Raw genomic sequence first — 21889 nt, 5'->3', positions numbered from 1 at the left:
AAACAATTTTCCCCTGTAGCACTCCTCCCACTCATGTGTCAATAACTTTATCACTACTAATCACACCTAAATGATCTTTATCTTGTTTTTTTCAACACAACTTTTTGAGGGTGATATTTGCTCTTAGTAATTACTTTTACTTTCTATGCATTTTAAAGGGAAAAACAAGGAAAACATGAAAAAATACACTATTTCTCCACTTCCATCTCCTATAGTTTTAAAATAAACAATGCTACTGTCCTGGCTATCAAAACATTTAAACTATGTTCCTAGTACAATGTATATTGTCAATATATTATTTGGAAATAATGGTGTACATTTTTCAGTTTCCACCATATCAATAATCACAAGCCCCTTATTGCTAAAATAATGGTAACATACCCTCATTACGTACATATTAACCACTTGGGGACCCTTGGATGCTTATCTACTCCCCACAGAACTTCACTTCAGCCACAGGGGAGTAGATAGGAGTACTGTTTATTTACCAACGCCGCTCACAATCGCCGCTTGTCTCCCGTTCGCAATCGCCGCAATCCTGTCCCTTCGTGATCGGGGAATGGATAACAGCTGTTTCCATCCTCGATCACTGTGTCTCTGATGACTCACAGTTATTTGCAGTGCTGAGTAACAAAAATCCGACAAAAACGTATGTAAACATTTGGTTCCGTGTTACATTTACTCAACACAGAACTTAGTCTAGCACCATCTTGTGGCCAAAAAGTATAAATACATCCAAATGCACCCTAATACACTAATCCATAGGAGAATTACATTTTTAATTATTTTAACCCCTTCCTCCCCTACCACAAAATTACCAAAATAAAACACTTGTAAAAAAAAAAAGAAAAAAATTACACCATTTAAAAAAAAAAAATATAAACAGTTACCTTAGGGAATTTTTAAATATGTATGTCAAGAGAGTATATTACTGTGGCTTTTGTAAATAAAGGCTTGGAATTATTATTATAATATAAAAAAAAACACTAAACGGAAAAATAGACACCTTTATTTCCAAATAAAATATTATTGCCATACATTGTACTAGGTCTCCAATGAAGGATCGGCACCACACCAAGTACTTGACATAATGGCAACTTGAGAAAGGCAGTTAATGTCGAAACAGCAGGTTGTTGTTGCTGGTCATTTTATGCCTTAAATAAAGCATAAGAGCTATCAATACTTGGTGTGGTGCCGATCCTTCATTGGAGATTTTGACTGTGACCCCGTGGGACAGGGGAGAGGATCTAGGCACACACTTGAACATTTGAGCCTGAAGGTGGGTGCTCTCAGAACCAGATTCACAAAACATTGTACTAGGGAAACACCTTAAATGTCGTAATAACCATGACAAAGGGGCAAAAAAATGTGTGTTTCATCATCAATAGCACATTTTATTTTTAAACTTCAAAGGCTGAAAGCTGATTTTTTTTTCATTTTTTTTGTACTTCTTCCTGCATATAAATAAAATAATTCTTAGTAAAAAGTACTGCCAAAGAAAGCCTAGTTTTCCTGTAAAAAATAAAATATAGATCATTTCAGTGTGATAAGTAGCAATAAAGTCACTGTCGAATGAATAGGAGGAGTGTGATGTGAAAATTGCTCTGGTCCTGAATGGGGAAAAAAACCTGTGGTCCTGAAGTGGTTAAAATGCTCAGACCCTAAGGTAACGATTTATGTATTTTTTTAAACTGTCACTCTTTTAAAAGTGATGGGTTAACTGCTTGCACACACCCAGGACCGCCTAACGCTGATTGGCGTAAAGTCCTGGGACTTCGTTTTGCAGGATATTGTGCACACGCTGCGGGTGCATCTCCTGCTTGGTAGGCAGAGCAGAGCTCAGCCTTCAGTCTCCCAGTCACTCTGAGACTGTTAGACGGTGAAGCCAACGACTAATCACCATGTACAGCGCTGCGATCTAAGGCAGCGCTGTATTGGGGACAGCCGTGAGACACGGCTGTCCACTCTGTTGCAGCGGAAGTGATCAGCTGTCATAGGCTGAAGCCTTTGACAGCTGATCACACTAATTGGCTGGCGAGGGGAGGGAGGGAAGGGGAAGTGTAAAATTAAAAAAAAATGTAAAAAATATTAACAAAATAAACTAAATATTTACAGTGGGTTGCAAAAGTATTCGGCCCCCTTGAAGTTTTCCACATTTTGTCATATTACTGCCACAAACATGAATCAATTTTATTGGAATTCCACTTGAAAGACCAACACAAAGTGGTGTACACATGAGAAGTGGAACAAAAATCATACATGATTCCAAACATTTTTTACAAATAAATAACTGTAAAGTGGTGTGTGCATAATTATTCGGCCCCCTTTGATCTGAGTGCAGTCAGTTGCCTATAGACATTGCTTGATGAGTGCTAATGACTAAATAGAGTGCACCTGTGTGTAATCTAATGTCAGTACAAATACAGCTGCTCTGTGAGGGCCTCAGAGGTTGTCTAAGAGAATATTGGGAGCAACAACACCGTGAAGTCCAAAGAACACACAAGACAGGTCAGGGTTAAAGGCATTAAGAAATTTAAAGCAGGCTTAGGCTACAAAATGATTTCCAAAGCCTTAAACATCCCACGGAGCACTGTTCAAGCGATCATTCAGAAATGGAAGGAGTATGGCACAACTGTAAACCTACCAAGACAAGGCCATCCACCTAAATTCACAGGCCGAACAAGGAGAAGAGTGCTGATCAGAAATGCAGTCAAGAGGCCCATGGTGACTCTGGACGAGCTGCAGAGATCTACAGCTCAGGTGGGAGACTCTGTCCACAGGACAACTATTAGTCATGCACTATACAAAGTTGGGTTTTATGGAAGAGTGGCAAGAAGAAAGCCATTGTTAACAGGAAGCATAAGAAGTCCCGTTTGCAGTTTGCCACAAGCCATGTGGGGGACACAGCAACCATGTGGAAGAAGGTGCTCTGGTCAGATGAGACCAAAATGGAACTTTTTGGCCAAAATGCAAAATGCTATGTGTGGCAGAAAACTAACACTGCACATCACTCTGAACACACCATCCCCACTGTCAAATGTGGTGGTGTCAGCATCATGCTCGGGGGGGGGGGGGGGGGGCATCTCTTCAGCAGGGACAGGGAAGCTGGTCAGAGTTGATGGAAAGATGGATGGTGCCAAATACAGGGCAAACTTGGAAGAAAACCTCTTGGAGACTGCAAAAGACTTGAGACTGGGGCGGAGGTTCACCTTCCAGCAGGACATCGACCCTAAACATAAAGCCAGGTCAACAATGGAATGGCTTAAAACAAAACATATCCATGTGTTAGAATGGCCCAGTCAAAGTCCAGATCTAAATCCAATCGAGAATCGGTGGCAAGATCTGAAAACTGCTGTTCACAAACGCTGTCCATCTAATCTGACTGAGCTGGAGCTGTTTTGCAAAGAAGAATGGGCAAGGATTTCAGTCTCTAGATGTGCAAAGCTGGTAGAGACATACCCTAAAAGACTGGCAGCTGTAATTGCAGCAAATGGTGGTTCTACAATGTATTGACTCAGGGGGCCGAGTAATTATGCACACCCCACTTTGCAGTTATTTATTTGTAAAAAATGTTTGGAATGATGTATGATTTTCGATCCACTTCTCACGTGTACACCACTTTGTATTGGTCTTTCACGTGGAATTCCAATAAAATTGATGCATGTTTGTGGCAGTAATGTGACAAAATGTGGAAAACTTCAAGGGGGCCGAAAACTTTTGCAAGCCACTGTATGTAACTAACACAATTGAGGTAGTTTAGTGATAGGGGAGAAAAGGGGGGATCACTTGTGTGCTGAAAGGCCTTAAAGCTGCAGTGGCCATTTTTGGGAAAAATGGTCTGGTTTTTAGGGGGTGGTGGCTGGATAGTGTAATGGTTAAGGGCTCAGCCTCTGACACAGGAGACCTGGGTTCAAATCTAGACTCAACTCGACTCTGCCTGTTCAGTAAGCCAGCACCTATTCAGTAGGAGACCTTAGGCAAGTCTCCCGAACACTGCTACTGCCTATAGAGTGCGTCCCAGTGGCTGCAGCTCTGGCGCTTTGAGTCCGCCAGGAGAAAAGCGCAATATAAATGTTCTGTGTTTGTTTGTTTGTTTAAAGCCTGTGGTCCTGAAGTGGTTAATGAGATTTTATTAAATGTATAATGTATTTATTTATTTTTTATTTTCATTTCACTTTTTGGCCACTATGTAGCACTAAACAATATTCTAGTAGTTAACAGGAAGTGCTCAATTTTTTATTTTTTTTTACAACTTCTTATTTTCTGCTTTATGAATCAACATGACTTGTGATCCAAGGCCTGTTTATTCATTCACAGGGGTTTAGGTTGGCTCAGGGGAACACTTGTTTGCCTTCCCCAACCGATCCTCTGTAATAGCCACTGGGAACAAACCACGTGTATGCGCGCATGCACACACACCCACTGCAGCCGGATGAATAAATTAATCCAAATTGCTGATAAGCATCTCCTGCTGGACGGATTATTCATTCAGATAGCAGGAAGTTGTTACAAACATAGCACGCATACTACCAAATGAGTATGCTGCTTACAACAAAATACAACATAACAGAGGAAGGGAATTAGATCAATAAACATACATTGATCTATGAATAGATATTTAGGTTAACTAAAAAATGTAATATTCTTTGCTAATTCTATTTTCCAGTAACAACAAAAGTTAGTCAAATTGTAAAAATGCAACATTGACAGCCACAAAAGTGTCATCACATTAACACAGGACATTCAACCAGAGGTTAAAGAACCTTGCCCTAGTTTTGTTCTGAAACTGAGATGGACATTTGTTTATGTTGGATATATTAGCCCTCTGCACATTTACCTTTTTCAAAATACAATTTAGGTGTCATGATCTATCCTGCTCTTGTTGTGCACAAGGTTACATGGTATGAATGTTTCTGACATTGCATGAGGTTCCTTAACCCCTAGTCACATATCCTGTTTTCATGTGATGATATTGTTTGTGGATATTTTCCTCCTGTTTTTCTAGTTAATTCATACTGGTAAAATATTACAAAATAATATTACAAATTTTAATTTATTTAATTAAGATTCTGTGTATAGCTGTAATGAAATGTAATTGGTTCATTTCTTTCTAAGCCCTTTTGTTGTAGGCAGCGCACCCTCATACTATCCAGTCATTTAAAATGCAGAATCAGTCCTAATATTGTTTTTGGCTTGGTTTACTCAAATCCTTAGCAATACTAGAAAAGCCATGTAAAGCTTTTTTGTTGAATTATTTCACCTTACTTTTTAACTCAATTTATCTCTATTAAATTACTTAACTCCTTATTTATCTCTCCTTGGGCCCTATGCAATTACTGAACTTGCCGGCAATAAGTGCTGGCGAGTTCTTAAATAAGGCAATGGGAGGGTCACCTAATCCAATTAAATTTAACCCCCTGGTCGGTAGAGAACTTGCTTGCGCAATACATTTGCCCAGCTAGTTCCTTGCCCCCTATTCAATTGTAATTATAGCCCATGGAAAACAATGCTTCACGTCAAAAATAGGCGGAATCTTTTCACCTGTTCTGAGCAGGTGAAAAGACCTATTGCCAGTGTCCTGCAGGCTGCTTTTCACATCTGGGCGCCTCCTTTACTAAGGAGACCCCAGATGCCATGGATTTAAATAGGAAAAAGGAACAGTTCTGACTCCTTACCTGTTTAATAAAAAAAAAAAATACCTTCATCGTTCCCATCTCTCCACACGTCCCATGCGGCTCTTCTGCTTTTACTGCTGGCTCTGTGAATATAGTTTTCACAAAGCCCCGGCAAAGCATTTTTGAGCCTTCTGCTGGGGCTCCCCATTAGTTGTAAGGTTAAACCAATGAAAATAATTGGTTTAACCTCAAAACCATTGGGGAACCCTTCAATAAGGAATAAAAGGAGAAGAAAGAAGGTACAGGTAAATTAAAGGAGAAGAAATAAGAAAGACGTCAAAGAATAAAGAAGTGACCGATGAAAAACTGAAGTAGAAAGATTTTTTCCCTAATAAAGGTTTATTTGTATTTTTGTCCCTTTTCCCTTTTACATATTAAATATGCATAGGGTCAAATTTCACCCTCTGTGCCTATTTACCTGGAAGGGGCAGGACCTCTTGGGGTATTGAAAGGGGCTACCAGATTCCACATAATCCCCCCAGGATATTGGTCTCCCCTCCTCCTGAGGTGGGGAAGAGCCCCTTGTCCCTGATATGGACAAGGAATAAGTAGGAGAGGGGGAGGCTTTTTCACCCCTCTTACAGAATCCTATATATTTTGAACCATATATAGCCATTCTGGCTATACCATCCTGCATGGGTGACAATGGGTTAATTAACACAATTTTAACTTTCTTTAACCCCTTGTCACTCATGCAGGCTGGTATAGCCAAGATGGTTGAGTCAACCTGCATGAAGCTCCGCAATACCAGACCGCATGGTCCATGATATTGGGGGCTCTGTAAGAGAGGGGGGACAAAGCCTTCCCCTCTCCTACAGAGTCCTTGTCCATATCATGGACAAGGGGCTCTTCCCCACTTCCAGTGCCCAGGAGGAGGGGGGATAAAGAAGTCCTGAGGGGTTTATGTGGAATCTTGGAGCCCCCTTTAATAAAAGGACCCCCAGATGTCCTTCCCCTTCCATGTAAATATGTATAGAGGGTCCGATTTGACCATATGCCTATTTAATGTGTAAAAGTAAAAAAAAGAAACACAAATAAACCTTTATTAGGGAAAAAAAACTAAATTCTTTATACTTCAGTTTTTCATCTGATCTGTCACTACTTTCTTCTTTGACTTCTTTCTTTTCCTTTAATTCATTTGTTAATTCTTTCTTCTTTCTTATCCTTGAATTTACCTGTCACGTCTTTCTTTCTACTTTCAATGTTGATTGAAGGGCCCTCTGGTCGTTGCCTCCTGCCATTTGTCGCTGCGTGTGGGACCCACCGGGACCTTCACGGACCAATGACAGTCATCCTGATTCTCATTGGTTCAATGAGAATCAGGAAGATTCTCATTGGGCCACCTAGTGGACAAATGGGGAGCCCCAGTGGGACATTCAAAGACACTTTTGCTGGGGTTCCAGTAAGAACAAGACATCGGCGGTAGCGGTGAAGGCCCCGGCAGGTCCTGCGAGCAGCTCCACGGCATAAATACCTTGCTCCCCATTGCTCAGCACACAGGAGTATTGCACCAGTATTCACATGAGTTATGCTTTTTTTACACTCAAACATCACTCTGGTGAAACTGGCAATTGAATTTGTTGGTAAATCCTGAGCAACGTGAGGGGATTAGAAGGTCACACGTTTTGCGCTTCTTATCACCTCAAATTCCATATGGTTCTTTATCTGTTTATCTGATGAATTATCTATATTTATTTATCTATCTCTCTCCATGCAGTTAAGGTGAAAATATGTTAGCCTTGTAAATCAACCTTACTTCCACTAACTCTACCTGCTGTTACTACAACCACTGCCAAATTTTAAACAGAAATATAACTATACATTTCTCAGCATAAAATAAAAAAATGTTTGCATAAAATTAGACTTACACGAAGGATGAATGAATATGATAATGTGTATAGAAGAATGAGTTGTTTTTACTGTAAAATATTTAATTTTTTCAAAAACATTGAAAATAAACAGGAAAAACAAAAATGTTCCAGTTTGCTCATCACCAGTAGCGGCGTTTGCTGCCTCATCCCTAGTCTTACCTCTCTAACTGACAGAGAACCTAGTTGAGTGTATAACATCTGGAGAAAGCATAAGTTACGCCATGCACATATTACTTAGTTGGTCCCCTGCTTCCACACCAATGTAAAGATTGGGTCAGTGTGCCTGCTGGATCTTGCTAAGATTTTCTCTTAGTTTGTGGATCTACAGGGACACATTTTAGCCTCGTTATGATCATTAAAACCATAAGAAAGTATTAAATGCCACCAGTAAAGCACCTTAATTCTAGTTACACAATCAGCAATCTGTTTGATATATCTTTGGGCAATTAAACCAACATCTATGTAGTGTAAGGGTCAAAAGTTTTAATAATAATTTCACTGGTTTGCTAAAACATACCACTATCATGAAAGTGGTAACAATCTGCTACTCTTCCGCTGATTTATGTAATAGCAGCCAATGGATATCCTCTATACATTCTGCATTGTAGACATTAAGAAATGCCCCTTTTCAGCATATGGCAGTTCTTCACCTGTCAGTAGATATGATCAAAGAGATGCAAATACTTACGAGTTGATGCAAATCTTTATGCAAATATAAATCAGGTTTAAATTGACTTGTCCATTTTGAAGCTGCATATATTTGCATAAAACATTGCATTAATGTGCATCAACTCAGAAGTATCTGCATATCTTTGATCATCCCTACCTGTCAACAAGGCTGTTAAATAGATCTTTAAATAGATACATTTAGGTAAGATTGCCCAAGATTTACACAGACACAGATGTGATTATACATACTGATTTTAGAAGTACCGTAATTTTCAGAATATAACATTTTTTTCTCCCCCAAAAATGGGGAGAAAAAATCACTGTGTTTTATATTCTGAATACAGGGATTCCCCAACCTACAAACACCCGCTGATAGAAATTGCTGACCGGAAGTGATGTCACTGACTCCCTGAATTGTCCCTGTGTGTTCTCCTCCACTCCCCCCTGTATCAATAAAAGCATAAGCAGAGCATTTCTCACCTCATCCTTCAGAGCCCACAGTGGTCAGAGACCCATCCTCTCCCTCACTGTTCCCCTAGTGCCGGCTTCTGCTGATTGTGTCATTACACGTGACCAGCACTAAGAGAACAGTGATAGAGGAGAGGTCTCTGATTGCTGCAGGCTGCAATGGATGAGGTGAGAGACACGCTACCACTGCTTTTATCTATACACAAGGATGTGGAGGAGGACATGGGGGGCAAATGACACGGAGGGGGACATACAAGATATGAAGGGGGACACAGAGAACATGAATAGGAATGCAGAGGACTCCAAGGGGGTCTCAAAGAACACCAAAGGGGACACAGAGAATACCATGGGGACACAAAGAACAGCAAGGGGGACACATAGGACACATGGGGACACAGGGGGACACAAAGCGACATATGAAGTACAAGGGGGACACAATAATTGGGGGGAGAATATCAAAAATATTACCCTTTAACATGAATGCACCATGTTTAATTTTTTTCCCCTGGTTTAAGTCCTCCAAACCTTGGTGCATCTTATAGTCCAGAGCATCTTATATCCCAAACAATACGATACTTGACAGTTGTGCTTTGAAATGTGACAGTCACACCAAAAGCTACTTTTAGCTACAGTTTTAAAAATCAATCTAAATCATTAGCAAAAAAACCCCCAAAGTTATTTATATCTTTCACTGCTATGACCAAATATAAAAATATACTGCTTGAATACCTTCTTTTCGCCACAATACATTGGACACTGCAGCATGTTGGAAAGAAAAAAAAGACACAAAAAACAAACAAAAATAAATAAATAAACAAAAGAAAGAGAAAAAAAAAGAAAACAAAAAAGAAATGAGCAGGTGATTATGTAAAATGATGAACTGTGCTGAAATCATATACATTTAGTTACATTTTATGGTAATGTTTGTTGATTATGCAAAATGGCAAATAAGCAAAGCACAGATCACAGCCGAGCACGTAAGGGCTCTTTCACATTAGGGCAGATTTTCTGCGTTTCAACGCAAAGGATAAAGTTTGCGTTACCCAAGGTGAAATGAAAGTCCATAGACTTTCATTTTAGCTTTCACATATAACGCAGCCTTTTTGTGCGTTGCGTTCCACTGCACTCAGGCGCAGTTTTTTGGCCAACGCTAGCTTTATGCGTTACAATGTTAGTCAATGTAAAACGCACACTATGCGCGTTTTTAATCCGTTAACGCAGGCAATCAGTCCCAGAATGCAACAGAGGAACAATGTAGAAAGTTGACAACTAAAAGAAAAAAAAATTACCTGCGTTTTTCTATGTGCAGTAACGCATTGAAAACGGATTAAAAACGCACACTCACTGCAGTGCAACGCATATCAAAACGCAGTAAAAGGCATACAACAAAACGTATGCTTTGAGCGTTCTCCAACGCAAGCTCTGATGTGAAAGAGCCCTTACAGTCTGAGTCAGAAGCAAAACAGCATCTGACTTGTGTCCAAAGATATCTCTATGTTTGCATTCAGATACAATTTACTGACTGCATTATTCGGCAACTGATCTCCTTTTACAATGTCCAAAAGTAGCTTATTTCTGTAAAGTAACTGACAACCCCACAAAGAGTTCTATTATACAATCTGGGTTTGAAATGGAACTCATAATTGTTTACCAGCCAATGTTAAACCAGAAATGGGTGATGAGGTGCAAATATTCGAGAGTTATATGCAAATTGCCTTCAGCTAAACCTGGCAGCTAATGCGTTTGTTTGACTGCAAGCAATGCTTATGACACCTTTAGCACTTTGGTTTTTTTAAACTTTATTTTAGAAAAAAAAAATAAAAAAATGTTCAAGGGTAAAATTCATCATCAATTTCATTTTTTCCCCTACATACATCACTGTCACTTAGATTAGGTTGTAAAAATCTGGCAGTTCTGGCAGGGTTTGGACTGGTCCATCACCTCATGGTGGATTCTCTAGGTCCAGCTGCCAAAGTTGGGTGCACGCAAGTAGGGAGGCTGATCAGCATGTTTGTACACACCCTTTCCAGGGAGTGCTTTTGTAAAGAGTAGAGTAAATACTGAAAATCCCTCATGAGGGAATGGACTAGACCCTAAGCCTGTCAAATCTTACACTTTACTGCCTACTGTAAGTGACAGCAAAATAGGAAAAAAAATAATTTATAGTACATTTTACACTGGGAAAATGTACACCTTGTAAGCATGTGTACACGTGTATTTATTTTTTCCCGCCACAGTGGTTTTTTAACTTCTTGTGTGATCATGATACATGTCATAGTTCATGCCAATGCATGACTGTTATTTCACTAATCTTGTTAGTGATCCTTGTTATGGTCTCTTTACAACATAGATGATGGTTGCAAAGTTTTACTACCAAATAGCAAACACTTGTATTGCAAACCTCAGTAAAGGTTAGGTTACTGTGACTTTAACACTTTTGATTACCAAAACAACTATGGTCATATAGGAAATAAAAGTATGGGAAATGCCAGGTAAACATGTTTGACATTAACTTCTATTTCTGGGGATCAGTCACAAGAAAAATGAAAACAAAGTGTACTGTTGTGGTACTGATTCAGCTTAATAATGTAATGTGCTGCTTTAGGAATGCTTGTTGTAACAATTTTTGTTCGCATTTAACATTGAAGGCAATGGCAGCTGATTTAAGCAGATATTAGCAAAACCCCGAACATGCTAGGATCATGCTTGAACCAAACTTAGAGGATATGTTAAGGAGAACAGTAGGACCAAAAGATTTTGGCTATCATTCATAAAAGCATGTGCGGTACAAAAATCTGGTCAGGTAAATACCGCATTCGTTATTTTAGACTTTTGTGTGCTAATTCATAAACGTTTTCACAGCTGCGATAGAAATGCAGTGTTTTACCGAAGCCCAACTGTCGTTTTTACAACATTGCTACATTCCTGTTCTCCGTGCAAAGGCAGCCTTACAATAAAACAGGCATCCTCGATTTCCCTTTAGATGTGTATTTTTTGTTATGCTGCCTCTGTTTGCCCTGAATCGGCTCTGTATTTGTCTATTAGTCTTTCTTAACAATCTATTTCATTGCCACAGTGTAGAAGAACTTCAAGAAACTTTACACATGCCATGCTTTCTGATGTGAAATACACATCTTAGAAGCAGGAGCCAGGAACCCGAGAGGTTATGACAGCTGATCGCCGTAATTGGCTGGCGGCGGGTGGGTGGGAGGGAGAGGGAAAGTAAAAAAAAAAAAGTATATTTAATAAATACAAATAGGAATAAATATTTGCAAAAAAAACAAACAAACAACTGGGGGTGATCAGACCCCACCAACAGAGCGCTCTGTTGGTGGGGAGAAAGGGGGGGGGGGTCACTTGTGTGCTGTGTTGTGCAGCCCTGCAGCTTGACCTTAAAGCTGCAGTGGCCTATTTAACTGAAAATGGCCTGGTCTTTAGAGGTGGTTAACACTGCAGTCCTTAAGTAGTTAACTTTGCTCTTATTGCTCTCTTATCACAGGCAGTGAGTTTCGTGCAATTACCACCTGCTTTAATCTTTATGAATTGACATTTACTGACATGTGCTGGTGGTGTTTACTGCACAAGTCGGTAATTTACCTCACTGCTCAGGAATTTCAGCTTTTCATGCGGTAACTGCTTTTATGAATTGACATTTTGCTTTATGAATGATAGCCTTTGTAGTTTTTGAGAAAATCGATTTTGAATACTTCAAAGTAAAAAAATGGTTGTTAAGGTCAGCAAATTGACATTCTGCAGAAGAATTCCAAATGTCATTGCTCTGGGGCTTGCTATACTTAATATAGCAAGTCCAGGGCTGGGTATGAGATTGGTGTGAGTGGCACTGTTCATCAGTCATCTGGCAGGGATCGATGAGTGTGGTATTGTTTGTTGTTTGTTGATACCTCTCGGTATCGAGAGGATGTGGCAATGGATCATTTCCAAGGATACTGTCATAGGAGTAACAAAAGGTAAGTATTTATGGTAAATAAAGATCATTAAAGGACTTTTCTGGTGGTTGCATTTTTATTTCATTTTAACTCTTTGTGGAAATGGCTTGAATACAAAAAGGTAAGAGGGGAAGGGGAGACAACCAAGGGCCCACTATAGTGTATTATGTAAAGGCTTGATGCAGGGGACAAAACTTTGACAGCTAAAATAATACTCAAAAGTGTGTGTTATCACTCAGGCAATCAATGTAAATGCAGGTGGGGAGATTAGACCCGACCCCACTCAGGTTAAGAAGAAGTCACTCTATGTAGCAAGGAAGAGGTGACACCCCTCCAAAAAGGGAAGAATACAACTAGACTGATATAGGAAAACCGGATCCAAAAGAAAAAATAAAATTTACTAAAAACAGTTTCAAAGTCAGAGACAGTGGTGGACTAACCTCCCAAAAAATGAGACAATGGATCTATTTCAGTATAGCAAACAATATTACCCCAAGTTCTTATAGGATGATTATCAATCATTTACTGTGCGCTACAAGACAAGCCATCTGTGTACATTGGAAAGACCCTGAACCCCCTTCATGGACCTATATAAATAATTTAGTTTCCCTGAACCTAGACATGGAGCATAAATTACAAAATATTTATAATTAAAGGGATAACCAAAAACCTAAAACCACTAAACCTATGGCTAGTAAAAACTACAAAGCTTTTAATCAAAGTTAAAAGAGGAACTGAAAAGGAAGAAATGCAAGGAAGCTTGATATATACTGTTTTTATGTTTGTTATTGTTAGTGTTAATGTTCTTATTTTGGTAGCTCAGCTCAAATCTTGACAACAGTATCCGCTATTACTGGACTTTTAAATGCCAGGTACTTATAACTATTTTACCTCTCTCAACAAAAGTCTATTGAAACTCTCAATGTAAAAACATACCTATAATAACATCTAAATACTCAATGTTTAAACCTAATGCTGAGATAATTCTGTAAATTGAAGTGATGATTGAAACATGTATTTGTAACAATTTACTATATTGATCTTCAAGCTAATCCAGTTTGTACCATTTAACTATCAGTATATACACTGTGGTCCATATGTAATTAACTTTTTCTCCTGAGGGCTCGTTTCCACTAGTGCGGTGCGGAATCGCCTGCATTCCACCGCGGACGAAATCGCATGCAGGTGCGATTCCGCATGCGTTTTTGCCGCGATTTCGCATGCGATTCCGCATAGGTAAGGTATATGCGAATTTAACCATGTCACTGCCTGTGTAAATTAACATTAATACCTATGCGAAATCGCATGCGATTTCGCGGCAAAAAACGCATGGTCACCCCGCATGCGATTTCCCTATTAGATACATTAGCGGCGATTCGCGCACATTCCTTCTGCACGCGAAATCTGACGGCTCTGCCGTGCAGATTTCTGCCGCACCAAAAAACGCTCCCGCAGCCGCACAAGTGGAAACGGCCCCATCCACTTACATTGCCTATGCGAATCCGCGTGCAGTGCCCGAATGCGGATTCGCTATAGTGGAAATGAGCCCTTAGTTTTCTCCTAGGAGATTTTTTTAATCTTCCATTTAAAAAAACTTTGAACACTTTGCAACTGAAAAAGTAACAAAACGTAGGTGAGAAAGTAGTATCAAAATTATTTTAAACATTTTCTTGCTTGCAGGTGGTTTAAAGGGCATTTTATTGAACATTTTGAAAATATCAACTAGGAAAAAACTAAGGAGAAAAAGTTAATTGCATATGGGCCTGTGTATTTAAAAATGTTTCAATAAAAATCTTACGTTGAAAAAAATAAATATCAAATAATGTCACTTCTGTTTTTCCTATATTAGTCTGCTTTTTGGAATCGGTTAATACTCATTTTACATGGGTAGCAGGTGGGTATCTGGGGGTCCCCTTCTTAAAGGCGTCATCAGCCTCGACCTCCTCCAGGGTACTGGAGGCATGGATTGGACAAGGGCTCTGGGGGAGAAGAAGAGGCTTGACCACCCCTCTCCTATCGAGCCTGCCCATACCATGGACAATGTGGGCTGGTATAGCTCAGGCTGCTGAGCCCCACACAGTCTGGACTCCACAATCTGGCTATCCCAGCCTGCATGGGTGAGAGCTGAGAGGGGGTTAGAGAGGCTCAGGAGAGGGAAACCCACGTAATTTTTTTTAAATTTAACTTTTTAATGGCCATATTGCAATTACTTGAAAAAAATGATGTCCCCCCCCCCCCCCCAGCCTCTTAAACCCCTTGTCCCCAATACAAATAGCTATATTTCGGAGCCAGGGCCACATGGGGCTCTGCAGCCTGAGCTATACCAGCCCACATGGTCCATGGTATGGGGGGAGAGGGGGGAGAGGGGCAACCAAGCCTCCTCCTCTCTCCACTCCATGGACAAGGGCCTCTTTCTCACCTCCAGTGCCTAGGAGGAGGTGGGGGCATTGATGTCCTGGGGGGTTCATGGCGACATTTGGGAGTCCCATTTAAGAAGGGGACCCCAGATACCCACCCCTTCCCCAGGTGCAATGAGTACCCATTTCCACAAAGTAGACTAAATAGGGAATATTTCCAGTGTGAAGCTGCCATATGAAACAAGCTCTGATTTCTGTACAAAAAAATGTCCTATACTCAGCGCATGAAAAGGGCTTCTCACCAGTGTGAGATCTCTTATGTGTGACAAGTTGTGATTTCTGTGCAAAACATTTCCCCCACTCAGCACATAAATAGGAATTCTCACAAATGTGAGATCTCTCAGGCCTGACAAGAAGTGATTTATGAACAAAACAATTCCCACACTCAGCATACAAGTGTGAGATCTTTCATGTCTGAGAAGCTCTGATTTCAGTACAAAACATTTCCCACACTCAGTACATGAATGTGGTGTCTCACCAGTGTGAGTTCTCTCCCGTTTCCTGAGGTTTCCTTTATCACCAAAATATTTCCCACACTGGGAGCATTTCCGCATGTTCTATCCCCTGCAACAACAAGCCTTTATTTAGTACACCATAGTGAACCCTTGGTTGTCTCCCCTTCCACTCTCCCCTTTTTGTATTCAAGCCTTTTCCACAAAGACTTAACCACTTGCCGACCGCACACTCATAACGCACGTCGGCAAAGTGGCAGCTGCAGGACCAGCGACGCAGATCTGCATCGCCGGTTGCAGGCTAATTAATCAGGAAGCAGCCGCTAGCGCGAGCAGCTGCTTCCTGTCAATTCACGGCAGGGGGCTCCGTGAATAGCCTGCGGGCCACCAATCGTGGCTCGCAGGCTAAATGTAAACACAAGCAGAAATAATCCACTTTGTTTACATTTGCACAATGCTGCTAACAGTAGCAGCGTTGTACCAGATCAGCGATCCCCGGCCAATCAGCGGCCGGGGATCGCTGTCACATGACAGGCAGGAGCCTGTTAGAGGCTGCACAGGACAGATCCGTTCCTGTGCAGCCTCCGATCTCCGGGGAAGGGAGGGAGGAGAGGGAGAGGGGGAATCCTGCGGTGGAGGGGGCTTTGAGGTGTTCCCCCCCCCGCCAGCCACACGCAGGCAGGAGCGATCAGACCCCCCCCCAGCACATCATCCCCCTAGTGGGGAAAAAAGGGGGCGATCTGGTCGCTCTGCCTGGTGTTTGATCTGTGCTGGGGTCTGTAGAGCCCACCCAGCACAGATCAGCGAAAACAGCGCTGGTCCTTAAGGGGGGGTAAAGGCTGGGTCATCAAGTGGTTAAGATGAAATAAAAACACAGCCACAAAAAAGTCCTTTAATAATCTTAATTAACCATTAACTTTCGTTACTCTAACAACAGTAACCTTGGAAATTATGGTACATAAGATAGCATTGGTAGACATAGTAGTTACAGAGACAATTGCAACATGAAAAAATATATAGCAAATTGCAAGACACAAATGTGCATTTCTCCCAGAGTTAAAAAAAATTAAAAACCTATATGTTATCTTTATCCTCTATTGCTCTTAATTACAGTAGGTAGAGAAAATCCGACTAGTGCTTCTCCTTGGGGTGGTTTTATATTAAACTGAGAGCACTTAAACAGGTCCCAAATATAACTTAAACCATTAAGGCTGTGAGGGACCTTTAAGCACTCTGATGTTTCCAACAATTATAGCACATGGAATTAAAAAAGAGGGACCTCCTCATTCTCTTTTCAGAATATTGAAACTGTGTAGCCAGTACACTCATTGTCAGCTTTGTATGGTGCTTAGCAGATCAATTTACCCAATTATCGGTTATCCAAGGATCCCTTTTTCAGTCAAGTATGAAAAACGTATGAATAAGTAGATGTAAATAAGTAATTTGTAAATAACTACAACAAGAAGTTTTACATCTTTGCTGTTTGCATACGGTTCTGTGAATAGGCAGACACTAAATTTCCCAGTGTTAGTATTTTGCCTGTAAGAAGTTTTATTCACAAGTGGAAAAAAAAAGAAAAAAATTCCCCAGGTTACATTAAATGATTCTAACAGCCCCTCAATTTAAAACCATATCTCACTTTTCTGTTAAGCCAGAATTTTCCATTAAGATAATCTTAGCTCTTCAAATATCCTTACATATTATTTAACCCATCATTTTAACTCAGGCTAGATATGTTATAAATAGATTCGAGGCACATGCTTTTTTTATATTTCCTTTTTCGGTATAATGATCATCACACAACAGTACAGAGAAATGTTAATGTCCTAGTCTTCTTGGCACAATGTTTTAATTACATAACTGTACAAGAGTTTCTAATATATTTTGCAGCAAATTTCAGCAAATGTTTCTTTGGCACGGTTCAAAACATGACATATGACAAATGGGCTTCAATCCATGCTATTTCCACTGCAATATGCAATCTGTCCACAGATGTATGGAGATAATTTAATATATTTACCATATTTGTTTTAATACTTTCTCAAATCATAGTATGCGGAATGTAATTTTACAGTTTTAAATTCCTGTTGCTATAGTTTTTTTTTCAGAAAAGTTACATTTTGAGACACTGAAGCACAACATGTTTGTTCACATAATTCAATAATTTAAGTGGTCTTACAAAAAAAAAAAAAAAAAAAAAAAAAAAAAAAATATATATATATATATATATATATATATATATATATATATATATATATATATATAGTGTAGCTCCGCTTTTGAAAAAGAAATAGTATTAATGTGTTTGTCTCCTGCAAATTATCTATGCCTCGGCAATTATGACTCTGTGGTTTACAGTAGTGTTACTCCAATAGAGATAAGTTCAGCTTGAGAGTAGTTCATCTAAACTGGGCAAAAGATTTGGGCGTCAGCAGAACTTGAATATGAACCTCATTAAAATCAGTGAAAATGAATGGTCAGGTGGAATAACAATATCAGGCTTCTCCACACAACAGCATGGCCACTGACTCTGATATAGACACTTTTGGGGTCTTTTCTTATGTAGGTTGGTATTTACAGCAAAACAAAGCATCTAGTTAGTCACCTCATTGCAGCAAATCTGCACCATTACCAGTCAGAGGTTTTCATTCCTCTGAAGGACCACAGCTAGGATTAGAGTTATATGGTAGCCACAATCTTTGATTTGGACAGCTAGAATCAGGCTGAAATTTCCCATTTTAGCTTAAGCATTGCCACCCAAATACAAATCGTGACTGGGGGTAATTATTGCAGCATTACCATGTTATTAAAGGAGGCTTACAGATTTCCCATAAACCCCAACCCTAAGAAGTCAATTTTTCTTCACTGGCTGCAGGAGTATCTGAACCACCCACCTGAAACAAGCATGGAGCTAATCCAGTCAGAAACATCTGATCTGCATGCCTGTAACCGACCCCCCCCCCCCCCCCCCCCGATATTTTACTATGGGAGCATTTGCTTAGTATTTCAAGTGGCATTGCCACTCAAAGTGTAAGCTGGTGGAAGTTACTCAGAAGATGCTGATAGCCAATCCAGGCAGATTTTGACTGTTAATGCTGTCTATGCTGGTCTGTGAAGGGTCAGTGTGGAGATCTAGTGACCACAATGCATGTGGATGATGGATGCATTTTGCACACTTGTTGTTATTTACTGGTGGGGTGAAATACTGCACTATGTTATAATCTCTTCCTTTATTCTGAGGATTTTGGGACACACAGGAGATATTGAATTGTGGAAATAGAACAGTGATGATGATTTTTTGAGGATATTAAATAACCAAGCGTTTGAGTGCCAACACCTTTCAATATATATAACCAGTGATCGGCGAACACTTCCCGCCGAACAGTCGCTGTTCGCATGTTCTCAAGTGATGAGAACTATAAGGGCCGTTCCAACCACCCCATGCTTACCTATGGAGCCATTTTTGACCCTTCACCCTGAAGTCAGGTGGGACAGGATGGCCAATTAGACTCCCACCCCCATAAAAGGCATGATCCGGGTAGCCATTTTCACTCTGCCTGTAGTTAGTGTAGGGAGAAGAGCTGCTGAAGTAGATACCGGGATAATGATAGATTAGCTATATTGTAATATAGTGCTGTGTAGTGTTGTGTAGCTGCTTCCTAGGTGCTCTGCTTCTTGTAATTCACCAGCTAGGGACCCCACAATAGTCCTTTTGAGCAGTGTTTCCCATCCCTGTCCTCAAGGCCCACCAACAGTGCATGTTTTGTGGATATCCACAGAGGTGGTTAATCAGCTCTGCTGCAACACTAATTACCTCACCTGTGCATGTTTGTGGTTTTCTGCAAAATATGTACTGTTGGTGGGCCTTGAGGACAGGGTTGGGGAACTATGCTTTTGAGGACTCTTCCTAACCACAAAAGTCCTTGAGAACTCTGACATTGACCATGCTGTACTGATAATTTGTAGTTGAATTTTTGTGGTGCGCTGTATTTGTAGCAACACAACACCTGTGACCTGTATACAGTGTAGTATGTGGCTGGCTGCATCACTATTATAGCCCACTGTCACTATGTGCATAAGTGATTGATTGTCACTGGCCCCAACACAGCATCACACCAACACACCCATGTCCCCTTACTATGTGTTACTGTTGGTGATATCAGTCAGTGTGCCATTTAAAAAATAAATTAAGTGTCACAGACATTTGTGACAATACTCCTTTGCTAGTAATTGTTTGAGTGTCACTGTCACACCAACACCCAGTGCAGAGATTGTGACAGACAAGGAAAGTTGACTAGCTCACAGCAGTGTTGATTACTTGAAATATCCTAAATCAATGAGGTGTGGACATTACATATGTTATAACATGGACATGCAAATAAGTACTAATTAAATGGGAGCATCATGCCCACCCTGGCCACCTTAACACCTGCTCTGCACCATCAACACCACCACCACCACCATCTAGTGTGCTATTTTGAAAACTACTTTTGGAAGTTAGTACTATTATTAATAACCTGGCACATGCCCGTTCTTTGCGACCTCTCATACAGAGAAGGCAAGTAAAAAATGTATTTAGTAGGTAATTGCCCAATTTTTCTGGCCTCTGTCTCATACAGAGGATGAAAGTAAAATCTTTATGTAGCACGTAACTGCCGAAGTATTTTGGCCTCACCAAGTGAGATTGCTTTTTCATATGTTAAGGCAGGTAACAGCTCATTTTTTTTTTGGGGGGGGGGGGGCTTTTTCTGGCCTCACCTAGTGTGACTGCTTTTTCAAATGTTCAGTCAGGAAATTGCTCAATTTTTCAGGCATCTCACACAGTGGCTGAACATAATTATTTTTAGGCAGGTGACCACGGCAGCCTTTCTAAAGACCTTAATTGGCAAAATCCAGAAACCACATGTGGTTTTCGGAATTTCCACATGAAAAAAAGCCTCTTTGTAAAATACTTATTTCTTGTGGAATATTTCACCCTGTGTCTAGTGTTGGGCGAACATCTAGATGTTCGGGTTCGGGCCGAACAGGCCGAACATGGCCGCGATGTTCGGGTGTTCGACCCGAACTCCGAACATAATGGAAGTCAATGGGGACCCGAACTTTTGTGCTTTGTAAAGCCTCCTTACATACTACATACCCCAAATTTACAGGGTATGTGCACCTTGGGAGTGGGTACAAGAGGAAAAAAAAAATTTAGCAAAAAGAGCTTATAGTTTTTGAGAAAATTGATTGTAAAGTTTCAAAGGAAAAATTGTCTTTTAAATGCTGAAAATGTCATGTTTCTTTGCACAGGTAACATGGTTTTTACCGCCAGGCAGTCATAAATGTAATAAAGATAAGAGGTTCAATAAACAGGGACCGGTAACGCTAACCCAGCAGCAGCAGCAGCACACGTGATGGAACAGGAGGAGGCGCAGGAGGAGAAGGCCACGCTTTTTGAGACACAACAACCCAGGCCTTGCATGAGGACAAGAAGCGTGCGGATAGCATGCTTTTTACCGCCATGCAGTCATAAATGTAATAAAGATAAGAGGTTCAATAAACAGGGACCGGTAACGCTAACCCAGCAGCAGCAGCAGCACACGTGATGGAACAGGAGGAGGCGCAGGAGGAGAAGGCCACGCTTTTTGAGACACAACAACCCAGGCCTTGCATGAGGACAAGAAGCGTGCGGATATAGCAGCAATGCTTTTTGCCGCCATGCAGTCATAAATGTAATAAAGAGAAGAGGTTCCATAAACAGGGACCGGTAACGCTAACCCAGCAGCAGCACAGAGCACACGTGATGGAACAGGAGGAGGCGCAGGAGGAGAAGGCCACGCTTTGAGACACAACAACCCAGGCCTTGCATGAGGACAAAAAGCGTGCGGATATAGCAATGCTTTTTGCCGCCATGCAGTCATAAATGTAATACAGATGAGAGGTTCAATAAACAGAGACTGGAAACGCTAACCCAGCAGCAGCACACATGATGGAACAGGAGGAGGCGCAGGAGGAGAAGGCCACGCTTTTTGAGACGCAACCCAGGCCTTGCATGAGGACAAAAAGCGTGCGGATATAGCAATGCTTTTTGCCGCCATGCAGTCATAAATGTAATACAGATGAGAGGTTCAATAAACAGAGACTGGAAACGCTAACCCAGCAGCAGCACACATGATGGAACAGGAGGAGGCGCAGGAGGAGAAGGCCACGCTTTTTGAGACGCAACCCAGGCCTTGCATGAGGACAAAAAGCGTGCAGATATAGCAATGCTTTTTGCCGCCATGCAGTCATAAGTGTAATACAGATGAGAGGTTCAATAAACAGGGACCGGAAACGCTAAACCATCCCAGATGTTCATTGGTCATGTTACTTGGTTGGGGTCCTGGAGTGTTGCGTAGTCGTTTCCAA

The 21889-nt window shown here is 40.8% G+C and overlaps 1 protein-coding gene across 2 annotated transcripts in view; it reads right to left on the bottom strand.

The window, feature by feature from the left end:
• Positions 1 to 21889, bottom strand: part of FSTL5 (follistatin like 5) — a 913616-nt gene that overhangs the window by 68276 nt on the left and 823451 nt on the right. The window contains exon 11 of one of the 2 annotated variants that reach the window (XM_068278842.1): positions 9413 to 9439. The exons of the other annotated variant lie outside the window; for it this stretch is intronic. Coding sequence (XP_068134943.1) covers positions 9413 to 9439 — 27 coding nt within the window. The remainder of the gene's footprint in view (positions 1 to 9412; positions 9440 to 21889) is intronic. 2 annotated transcript variants of the gene reach the window in all.

The sequence above is a fragment of the Hyperolius riggenbachi genome, chromosome 1 (assembly GCF_040937935.1).
Source record: "Hyperolius riggenbachi isolate aHypRig1 chromosome 1, aHypRig1.pri, whole genome shotgun sequence".
Classification (NCBI taxonomy): domain Eukaryota; kingdom Metazoa; phylum Chordata; class Amphibia; order Anura; family Hyperoliidae; genus Hyperolius; species Hyperolius riggenbachi.
The sequence above is the reverse complement of the archived record's forward strand: the minus strand, read 5'-3'. Positions and strand labels throughout refer to the sequence as shown.